The sequence below is a fragment of the Alligator mississippiensis genome, chromosome 1 (genome assembly GCF_030867095.1).
Source record: "Alligator mississippiensis isolate rAllMis1 chromosome 1, rAllMis1, whole genome shotgun sequence".
Taxonomy (NCBI): domain Eukaryota; kingdom Metazoa; phylum Chordata; order Crocodylia; family Alligatoridae; genus Alligator; species Alligator mississippiensis.
The window spans coordinates 441,721,922-441,733,529 of record NC_081824.1 but is presented as its reverse complement, the minus strand read 5'-3'; the positions used below and the strand labels follow the sequence as shown (position 1 = coordinate 441,733,529).

At 40.7% G+C, this 11,608-nt stretch overlaps 1 protein-coding gene across 3 annotated transcripts in view; it reads right to left on the bottom strand.

Moving 5' to 3' along the window:
- Positions 1-2,684: 2,684 nt before the first annotated feature.
- The window catches only part of TMEM123 (transmembrane protein 123), a 33,146-nt gene continuing 24,222 nt past the window's right edge, over positions 2,685-11,608 (bottom strand). For all 3 annotated transcript variants that reach the window (XM_059721034.1, XM_059721044.1, XM_059721049.1), the window contains 3 exons: positions 10,578-10,859; positions 7,795-7,930; positions 2,685-5,105 (listed from right to left, as the gene is read on the bottom strand). In XM_059721034.1, the coding sequence (XP_059577017.1) occupies positions 5,081-5,105; positions 7,795-7,930; positions 10,578-10,859 (443 nt within the window). In that variant the 3' untranslated portion in view covers positions 2,685-5,080. The remainder of the gene's footprint in view (positions 5,106-7,794; positions 7,931-10,577; positions 10,860-11,608) is intronic.

Genomic DNA, 11,608 nt, shown 5'->3' with positions numbered 1-11,608 from the left:
CAGTGCAAAGCAGTTTGCCTCAGTTCGTGTGTGGAGCAGACTCAATTCGAGTCTGCTCCAAAGCAATGGCTTTCCAGCACCTTGCAGGACAAAAAGTATGTGTATAAATGTTCTTTTTGTTGAGTGGCTTGCTTCCTTAGGAGTGTCAATTCTTTTCAATAAGCCAATGGGAAGGAGGGGTTAAACTGATCAGCTGGAATGCAATTGATGTTTGGAGACCAGGCTTAAATTCATTTTTTGGTGCTGGTTTAGGACACATCATTGTAATAGTTAGTGGTATTCTTCAAATCATGCCCTAGGAAACTAAAACCCAGACATGGGAATTCTGGTGTATCACATCCAGGGAAGCAAAGTTACAGGTTAGTAATTTTCCTTTAGCTTGATTTATCCTCGTGCTCTTTTTAGGAGTAGGAACTCCATTAAAGCACACTGTTATTAAATACATGATCTGTATGAGCAGTTGCAGTTAGAAGAAAACTCCTAACACCTGGGTTCAGGATAAGCTTCAGAATGGTGATAGCATTTGGGAACTCAAATTGCAAATACTCTCTAAAAGAAAGTAAAAGATTTTTAATTAGAGTAAAGATCTGTGTAATGTAACTCAATGAATGTCTTGCCTGCCAGTAGGCATGGAAGTTGCTCATAGTATTTATATGGGGGAGACCAGAATTTTAAAGCTGTGATTTTTCTCAGTGGATACAAGAAAGTCAAATGTGCAGAGTTTAAGGGACCTGAATTAAAACTCATGGACCCTGTTCCCCGTCTGTTTTAAGCTGTTGGTTTTTAAAACTTCTTTTTATTAGAACATCCACTTTTTCAGGTTTGTTTTGTACTGTGAACAAGGAAAAAAAAGAAACCCCAGCCCAAAGGTAAATTGTTAAAAACTATGTGAGAGTAGAATTCAGTCAGCTGCTCAAAGCCATTAGTGTGGGGGGAAAACATACATTTCTCCTCATGTTTCAATTAGTAATTTTACAGGTCACATCATGCCACATTGAATCCCACAGTGTCATCCCAGTCACATTGACTGAAACTCACCCAGCCTTAGGGAAGTGCCCTGACCTCTAGCGTACAGGATCATGTTCTTCTTTGGGCTCCACATCTGTCTGCACAGAGGAATTTCCCCCTGCCCATTGAACAGCATGTAGGTTGGTAATTAAGGCACTTTCCTGGGACAAATGGGGTTAAAACTCTAAATGGTGAGGAAAGCACTGAACACAAGTTTTCCATACCTAATGTAAGTACTACAAGGCTATTATACCCATGGTACGTAGTGGTAATGCCATTACCAGCTAGGTCTTAAAAGGGGAGCAGAAGGCCTTGCTCACTTTTGAAGAAACGGTATAGGTTCTGGCTCCAGGTTGCTCTGCATGAGCAAACTAGCACAGGAAGCCACAGAACTGCCTCAGAACAGTGACGTGGTACTGCGGAGGCAGGGCCGTGCATTGCAGCTCGGCTGCTTCCCCTGAATGCAGGGCACCCTGGCACCAGGAATGAATGGGGAGGGATGCTGACCATAGGGCATGGTTGGAGGGTAGGCTGGGCGATGGACTGCAGAACTTCCTGGATTGCACAGGGGCAATGCACAGCAGACAGGGCAGGCAACACAATCAGGTTTTGAGGAAAACTAGTCTAGAGTAGTGGTTCTCAACCTATTTAGTATCAAGACCCATTTGTAAACATTGACGGCCAGTCCCAACCCAGTACCCCTCACACCCAACCTGCTGCCCCTTGCCCCCCATGCCCCAGCCGCCCAGTGTGTGGGGCAGAAGGTGGGCGTGTGGGGTACAGGGTGGGTGTGTGGGGCATGGGGGCCACCAAGCAGCCCCTTGCAGGCGGGAACTCTGACAATCTGCAAGAGAAAAGCCAGAGTTTCCCACCTTTTTCTCCTTTAAAGGAGAGTCCATTTTTAAAGTTTGTTTGCAACCCTTTCATATATTCTTGCGACCCATTTTTCGGTCACAACCCACAGGTTGAGAAACACTGGTCTAGAAGACTAAGCATAGGATGGGAAACTTGGGTGTAATCTCATCTTTGCCACCAACTAACTGTGTGTCCTTTGAATAACCACAGACCATCTGAATACTGCCGGCATCAAGTGACCTCCTTAGCCAATTATTTGAAAGCTTTGATTCTTCAGGTTTTTCCATGTGGACAGGTCCTTCTGTTTGGAGCACTGCTGAAATGAAATTCCTACCCATGTGGGTGCTGGTGTCCTGAAGCATGGAATGGACTTGCAGGGTTGAGGCTTATATGTATACTCTTCATTTAATATAGGATAAAGTGTTGTCATTATCTTACTAGTATCATTTTAACCGTCTAACAGATGAATTTCCATTTAACTTTCTTTAGAACACTGGCTATGAGCAGGACTCATAATTTTTACTTTGTAGAGAATACAAGCATCTTAAAGAATTTTTTCCTTACCGTTGCATTATCTGTTCCTAAATCTGACAACAGACGTTAACATTGTTTTCCATAATATAACCCCCACACACTATGTTTTAAACAGCAGGAGTTATGCCAAAACATGCAGTCCTTTTGTTTTCTTCCATATAAAATGGATTATGAAACACTTCTATATTACAAATTAATATTTTGAGCCAACTTTTTTTGTACAAATGATTCTGGGGAACTGTAACAGCATTTAATAAAATAAAAAACCAGCATTGAGAGTCTCATACTTAAAACACAATTTTCATTTTATTATTTATCTGTACATAGGTCAGTGGATCTCAGTAACCCTACTGAGTAGCACTTAAGACAGTAAAACTCTGGTACTATAAAAGGAAAAGTAAAAACCGACATGTGGTAGAATAATGCTTTGCAAACTGGTAGAGTTTAGCTAATAGAAAGAAAGAAAAAGACATGAATTTCCCCCAAACAGTGTAAATAAGAATCACTTAAAATACTTTAAAACATTTTTTCTCTAGCTTAAAAAAGAAATAAAGTCACATGTGAAAGTGATTGTCAGGCTGGGAACAGTCCCACATTGTAGGAGTAAGAACTACTTGGATAAGGGAGGGTTTGCCAAGCCCGGCTCTCTCTTTCAGAGGAAAAAAAATATTTAGATTCTTTAGGAATAGAAAAACAATCCCCAAAAGGCCATTTTCAACTCTTAGGAAAGTGCAAGACTTAACAAGAATAAAATATTTCTATAAAACATTTCTAAAGTTTTTACTGATGCAAGACCTCTGAAGTGCTGCATTGCATGTCTCTGGCCATGCTCCACATATATTCTCCTATGAATCTTGCTTGACTGCACATTAGGTGGTGGATTATCATTAGAAATAACCACTAAAGTAACATTCCCACCACAGAAACACTTTCCAGTGGAGAGCCAGCCACAAAGGAAAGCTGACTAAAACTGAACAAATGTGCATTGCTGTTTAAATAATCTAAAGGAGAACAGATCTGGATTTCCTTAAGCTTCACACTACTGTTGCTTAAACAATGTAAATTAGAATTAATAAGACACCACCAGTGTAAGTGGGAAGGCAACAAAAAATAGCTTTAGCCCCTAATGTACGATTCTTAGGCACGTCTACACATCCCTATGCTTCAGTATTTCCTTTTGGAAGTACTAAAGCACGGCACAGTACGGGCGGTTACTGCGCCGTGCAGGTGGCACATGATTAGCTTTTGCTCCTATGTTGCCGTAGCGGCATGCTATAACCAGGGAGTGCGCCGCTGTGGTGATGTAGCTGGTAATCACATGTAGACCTGTGTGATCACTATGTCGCTGTAGGGCGATGCGTGGATGCACCCACAGTGAAGTAAGGGTCTGATGACCCCAAAAGCCCTTGATGTTATCAACAGCAGTGTTTCCACTGGCTTCCGTGAAGTGTGGATGCACAAAGGTTATACACCTTGAAAATAGGTTTAAGACTGTATGTACTATTTATGTGCCACCCTACCTCTTTTATTTTACCACTGGCATTTAAACAGTAACTCTTAACTATTCCTAAAACCTCATGTGAAACACAACATGGAGTTTCCAAATGAAAACTAGGGATTTTGTTATGTTCAAGAGAGAACAATTTTCAGTGGAAAGCTTCATATACACAATAAAAGAGAAGTTGTTTTCTCTGTTACAATTTCATCTCTCACATACCTTTGTGACTTGCCATGTATCAATCTGTAATTGGTTATCAACCAGCAACTCTTGGAGAAAATGTCCACCAGTAGATACTGAATATGGATGATAGGGGTACAGCCTCTGAATCAGAACTGCCTAGACCTCTGAATGCTGGAAGCTCCAGTGGAAGAGGAGAAAGAGGGAAGAAGATTTGGGACATGCCCTGTGCATCCTCCCCATCAGCATCTGCTGTGTGAGACAAGACACTGGGCTCGATGGATCTATGGTCTGACCCAAGTATATGGCATTTTTATGTTCTTATAATTCTAAATAAAAACATTACAAAGTTTTTCTAGCCTTATTTCTTATTTATAAGAAAAAAATAGTTCCATCCCATTCCCAAGGCTTACTTCATTTTGAAGATCACCAGGAAAGTCTCCACAGCTCACTTGTAGTCTAAAATCTGAGATCCAAAAACCATTAACAGAAGTTCACGTCAAGTTTTAAGTTAAAAATAAATTTGTTTTTACATAATGTAGTAGGAATCGCTCGCTTCTGTATTTACCTGCCAGGACTTACTTGTATTTTGTCTCGAAAGGGACTCTGTAATTTATTCAGACTGATGTGCCACCTGTAGAACACCCCACATTTATGGAGGTAAGTAGTAATCAAATGGAGTCATAATTTTGATGACACACAATGCATTGTGTTAATGATTTTGTTTCTCAGAGCTTCTATGAGCGTACATTGGAAAGCATTAACCTCAGCTTTAAGGAACATTCTTGATAGGATTTAAAAAAAAATTACATCTATAGTAGAAAGTCTATTCCCACAAAGTGCTCACTCAGTTCTTTCAATGCTTTTCAAAATCAGTGGGTGTTCAGGGTGTTCAAAAGGCTCTCGGCACTTTACAGGATCAGATCCATAAAAAGCTTTGGAGAATTGTAATCATCTTTACAAAAAGAGAACTTTTTTTTTCCTGCTGTCTGCTGTGAAGCACCTTTAAATGATGGCATCATGTTCATCACTGTAACAGAAATACAATCATTAAAGTTTCTGTAGTAGCATCAAGAGATAAGAACACAATATCACATATTTCAGAATAATTAGATCCAAATTAATGCTGGGCAAGTTATTTGCTAATAAAAGCCCATGTCAGGAAGTCCCAAGCTCCAATATCTGCCCACATCTGAAGTGAAAACATCAAATGGCTCAACCTCTGGTCACTGTACCAACCACTCCAGGGTTTTTATGTCACTCAGTTAGCTAAATTACTATAGAAGTTGACAAGGAGCACATTTTTATTATGTCTTTCTTTGCCTACATTTAGTGCCAGTATCTTTAAAGCTATAAGTGGGACTTATCATCATTTTTAAGATTCAAATCTCATGATTTTTTTGGAGACTGAGGCATGATTTTTGAACATTTAGAAATCCTGAGAAAGGGAAAATTGTATGAGTCAATTATGTTGTCTGTTACGCATTTGTTTAGTTGGATGCTGGATGAACAGCTGGAGATTTGGTGGGTCACTGCTGATAAGGAGGGTGTGAAGGTGAGACTGGATGGTTCCCATACTTAAACTTAAATGTAAGTTTAAATAGGGAGAGATACCCAAGTGGCTGAGCACTAGGCAAGTTCTAACAAGTCAAATGACAGCACCTCAAGCAAAACACACATCTTGAGCTGAGATGAACAACGGAAACAAGAGGCAATCCTGAATAAGGATGTTGATTTTTCAGCTAAGACTAGAACAGACACGAGCCCTCGGTAGAAACTGCAGTTGGGATAATTGTGAATGATACAGCTTGATGATTAAATAACAAAAATGAAAGCAAAACAAAGATTTTCTTAATTTGCACCACTAACATATAATGCAACAAAAAGGTGCAATCAAAGTAGCAACCGTTTCCTTATGAAATGAGATGTGCTACCAAAAACAAAGCCAAAAACTTCCAGTAACCAGATGCATGACTAAGAAACAAGCCCCAGGATGAAAAAGGCAAATGATCCTAATTAGTGATTGCACTGTGAGAAACCTAGCTTGAGATGCAAGTCCCAAAAGAGGCTGGTATACGGCCAAAATATCTTCTAATTAGGGTGATGAGTAACATAGAAAATGATGGGGCAGTTCCACTAACGAGTCCACGTGAAGGGAGCAGTAGTTAAGACAGACAAAAAAACAAGTCATTTGACTTCACAGATTTCGGAAAGAACTGCATTCTGATTCAGTGCACTCTGCACAAGATCTGGAGATCCTTCTGGCGCCAACTGCAAGACAGGAAGGAAGCTCAATGCTGAAAAATTAATTTATAGAATTCCTTTATTGCAGAGGGGAAAATTTGGCTTTATAAATCAATCATTTTCAAATGTGGCCGCTTATTGTTATACTTAAGATATGTCCATATTGGCATGGGTACTGGGATTCTTTTTTGTGATAAAAGGTAAAGGAATTAATCTTTTGCTAAGAAGATGGAACACTAAACCCCATTCAAAACTGACTTGTAAGCCAGCTTTTCTGTATGCAAGAAAGTGGGAAGAATACAGAGATAATTATTTAATTCCAATAGTCTGGCTTGTACATCCAATGCAGTAACAAAGCAGATGGAAGCTACTTTACTACAGTCAATAAAGAATAAGGGGAAAAAATAACAAAAGATTAATACACAAAGGGAGTCCACAGGAATCCACTGCTAAGAGTTAATAAAGAAACATTTAATATGCATGCAGCCAGTGGGTACGAGGTAGCAGTAGGCAGAAAATATTTACAAATCTAGCAAATGATAGGGTTGGATGTGCATGCAATGTAGACAAATTCTTCAAACAACAGCCTTCAGGAAAGTGAATTATAAGCTATGAGGACACCTAGTAAATACTGAAGTCTATAACTACAAAAAAGATGCCACATTGATGGCACAAGGGTTTTAACATAAAGAACAATAACATTTGTAAGAAATTCCATGGGGGTCTATTGGAGGTAACTCTTGAAAGCTTTGAGGGTTTACTCCCAACACCCAGTATTCTCCCAAGGAAAAAGAAAATCCTGTTATGGAAATGTGGAAGAAAGAGGACGCTGAACAAAATTTACAGATTCAGTCAAAACTTTCAGAAGAAAAATAAGGGCAACAAACTGTAATGAACCTGCTTAGACTAGCCCAAAGGCAGAGCAGCAAGAAAGGCCTTTATGTAACACATCAGCAGAAAAATCTCATGTGGAAAATAAGATTTAGGAGTAAACGAGAATCTTTTGAGAAAAGAAACTGAGGAAAGCTCTACGCAGCTCAAATGAATGTAAACTATTTTTAACTGTCTATTGAGGGGGAAATAGCAGTTCTTTTCTTTTTCAACTGCAGTTGAAAAAGAAAAGAACTGCAATTTCCCCCTCAATTGCAGTTCTTTTCTTTTTAGACTGCACCTTAGGAAGAACTTCTTCACAGTTTAGACTGGACATTAGGAAGAACTTCTTCACAGTTAGAGTGGCCAAGGTCTGGAACGGGCTCCCAAGGGAGGTGGTGCTCTCCCCTACCCTGGGGGTCTTCAAGAGGAGGTTAGATGAGTATCTAGCTGGGGTCATCTAGACCCAGCACTCTTTCCTGCCTATGCAGGGGGTCGGACTCGATGATCTATTGAGGTCCCTTCCGACCCTAACATCTATGAATCTATGAATCATATACCAAAGTCAAAGAACCAAATCTGCAAGAGAACACCCTCTCACTTACATGGTTCTGTACCGAATGCCTCTTCTTGAGTGGTATGTTTTGCATCCAATGTAGAGAATGGCTAGCATTCCAAGTGTCAGGACAATACCACCTACAAAGCTGCCCACGTCAAATCTGGAAGTTCTGGCTTGTGCAACTGCAGATTTTGAAGTGTGTAACAAAAAGAAAACAAAAAGGCAGATTTTAAGACTTGTAAATTCTGCTGTAATATACCTCACATATAGTTCTATCTAGATTCTTTTATGCCATTCGTTGTGAATGAGAAGGTCTAAGGTGACAAGTGCATGCAGTCCCATGGTCAAATGCCAGTCAACACTACCAAGTACTAAAACCATATGCCAAGTTCTGTTTAACTTCTGCACCTACAATGAATAAGGAGGCTGGGCATAAGGGGCCCTCCTCCCTTATGCAGGGGTGATCTGAATGTAAGCAACAGCCATTCTTACTCCAACAGCTCACACCACTTCGCTCAGAGGAGCTGGCCACATGGAGGTGGTGTTACCCAGGCCAGTGAAGGAAAGCTGGAATCTGGGAACAGTAATCTCAAATTTATCATAATTGAATTCGCTTAGAGACTCCAGCATTATGTGACACTCTTATTTTTTTAATGACCTACAATTAACTGCTCCTCTAGTATTTGCTGCTCCCTGCTACGTCCCAGACCCAGCCTTTTCTAACTTTCTGCATCATGGCACCAGGATTTCCCCACCTTTAGATTCAGTTATTCATGCAATCAGAAACCCTCCAATGAAGACATATTCCTGCCTCAGATATCATTCCCCACATTCAGCCAACCAACTCCAGCCCTGACCGGTTGTGCCAATTTAGGAATTCCAGTCAAAAGATGCAGTTTGTGCCTACATTCATCTATGGTTGCCATGAGAAGGCTTATGTGGATAAGCAAATATTCCTGGCTGAGGTTAACGCATAATTCCCATGTGACACAGATTCGCCTAACTTGAGGTACCAGGTTTTTTTTTTTAAATAAATGTCAATGTGTTGGTAAAGATGATAATGAAAGTAGGTTAAGTCAGCAGCTACCTTCAAAGTACCACTGACATTTAAGAGCTTTATGATCCTTGAGGGGAATACGACTCATGCAACGTGGCACTTTGTCATATCTAATACAGTCTTGGTTAACAGAACTAGAACTTTCCACCCCTGTAATCTCACATGATTATATCCAGCAATTTCAAATTCAATCCCTGCTGTCAGCAATCTACCCCGAGGCATAGTGTTACATAAACCAATCACATGGGAGACTTACCGTAGAAAAGAGGCTATTTGGAATTTGAATTCCACGGGATGTGGAAGTTGTTGTTTGTGATGAAATACTTTCCTGAATTATAACTATGTCAGAGAAAAGCAATAGAGTGGAAGAAATGACAGAAATATGGAAATTGAATTCTTTAGCCTACTGTGGAGTCCTGTAAAAGATTAGTAGGGTATCTTTTGGCTACGATACTGAATATTAACTGCGTAACCATGGTGAGTTGGTCAGGTTGTGTAGCCTTCACAATACTTTTCACACCTTCTCATGCATCTGGAACTTGTAAGTCACCAACTAACTGAACTTGACAAGTATTACTGGTTTTGCTGGTGTCAACAAAGAATGGTGGAAGGTGAAGATAGGGGGCTTACTAGGTCAGCTAGTGTGTTTCACCATGCCAGTACACGGTTGTTACCTGGAAGGAAGGAGATCTGGTTTCTGCTCTCTCGCAGCTGATTTGTGACCGCTAGGTTAAGAAGTCAGGTGCCTCTTGCTCACTTTGCTTCCTGCCCTAGGAGTCTGTCATTCCTGCCTGAACATTGACTCAGGTTCAACAGGGGTAGAGGGTTTCTTTACTGACCTGTCAGCCTGGTGGTGGTTCGGACATTTTCCTGGGAGGTAGGGGAGTTGAGTACAGTTAACCTCCCCTCAGTTGAAAATGGCTTAGAACTCAGGTCTGTTACTCTCTGGATAAATGCTTGGAGATACTATGTGGACTGTGGTACCAAGCTGAGCCACTGCCATGCTTACAGCTGAACCAATCCTGTTAGTATGCATCAGGCATGCTCCGGGGACACACAACAGATCTGGCCTCTCCAGTGACAGGGGGAGTTTAGGTAACAATATGCTTCAAAGCTGAATCACAATGAGGTGTCAGCAGGAGTTAAGTCCCTAGCTACTCAGCCTGGATTGCTTCCAAGTTTGAATGGAAGACCAAATTTAGATGTCTTGGGAACTTTGCAGTTCAAAATGTAAGTGCCCAATGAATTTTGTGGATGCCTGAGTGGGAGTGTTCTGGCTTGCCGCTTGCAATTTGGGTGTCTAAAATCCAGTTAAGTCCTGGTTAGTTGCCTGACTGACCCATATGAATTTTCCTTTGCATGTCAGACACCCTTAAACATATGTGAAAGTCCCAAAATAAAACTTCCAAAAAGCGTGTCACATTATCAAAAGGTTTTTTGACTTCTGGGTGCTTAAAACATTTTGATGAGCTTGCCTCTTATTTAAGTGTTGAGAGATCAGTGTATTCTCAGTTATACCTATTTACACCATCCAGAGAAGTTCCAAGAATTACACTGATGTAACTCAGATAAAATTATTTCCTGAAAATGGATTATCCAGCAAGCTGTGCTGTTTGTAAATCCCAAAAACATGTTAGGAAACATGCCGTTTCCCAAGACTAACGTGGGTGAAGCTAGTTTGAATGAGATTTCAAACACTGCAGCACAATGTAGATAACAGACAGTCCGAGTTAGTGTGCCATAGCAAATAAAGAGCAGTCAGAGGCACATACCTGTTACAGAGACTGAAGCAGAGGTGGAAGGAGTACTGGCAGTGGTCACTGTAATATTGGGTTTTGATGGCATGCTTGTTTGGGGTTTTGAAATGGCTGTTGTGGTTGCCTGAGTGGTGCTAGCTGACTGGGTGCTATTGGCTGCTTTGGTGGTGGTGACTGGCTGGGTGCCATTGGCTGACTGGGTGGTGCTGACCGGCTGGGTACCATTGGCTGACTGGGTGATGTTGACCGGCTGGGTACCATTGGCTGACTGGCTGGTGCTAGCTGTTTCAGGGGGATCTGTAAATATTGTAAAACATAACATCACATGGAGAATACTGCCATTAAAAACCCACTAATTGTGAATAATATTTTTCATAAAATTGCAACTATTTAGCGGTACAGTTTTGAAAGATTTCTGTAAATCAAAAGGCTTATTGTAAATTATTCCTCCAGAAATAAGATGGAGAACCATTTGTCTCAGAGTGTTTTTCTGCTACTGCAGGCACTAAGCCTATTAGTATGTGGTTATCCAATCTTAGAGCCCAACTCCTTCCACATGCATCTTCTGTGGAAAGGTGTCACTGTTAGGCTCCAATGCTGAAATCTAGGAGTGGGTGACAAGGTATTTTTGACGTATAGCCTCTGCTTTGTAATTTGTTCTATCCTGGATTTGGCCAATGTCTGCATTTAGGGGAGTTTTAGGATTCTGCCCCCTGTCACCTTAATTGGAGTTCACAGCTAGAGCATAATTATCCTAATAGTCATTTGGGGTGGTGGGAACAGAGGGGAATTTAATTTCAGCTGATTTTTAGTGAGAACTCTTAATTTCATTTGGGTCTCTTGAACCCTTGTAACATCTGAATTTCCCCCATGCTTGTAATTCAGTTCTGCTCAGGTCCCTTATGCAAGAAAGAGAAATACTGAGTTTTGAGATAGAACCCCTCCCCCCCGGAGAAACCAAAGTAAATGTGAGGAGAACAATTTCCTCCGTTTCATAACTTTCAACTTCTTAAACAAGTCTACTGAAAACAGAATTATTATGGATT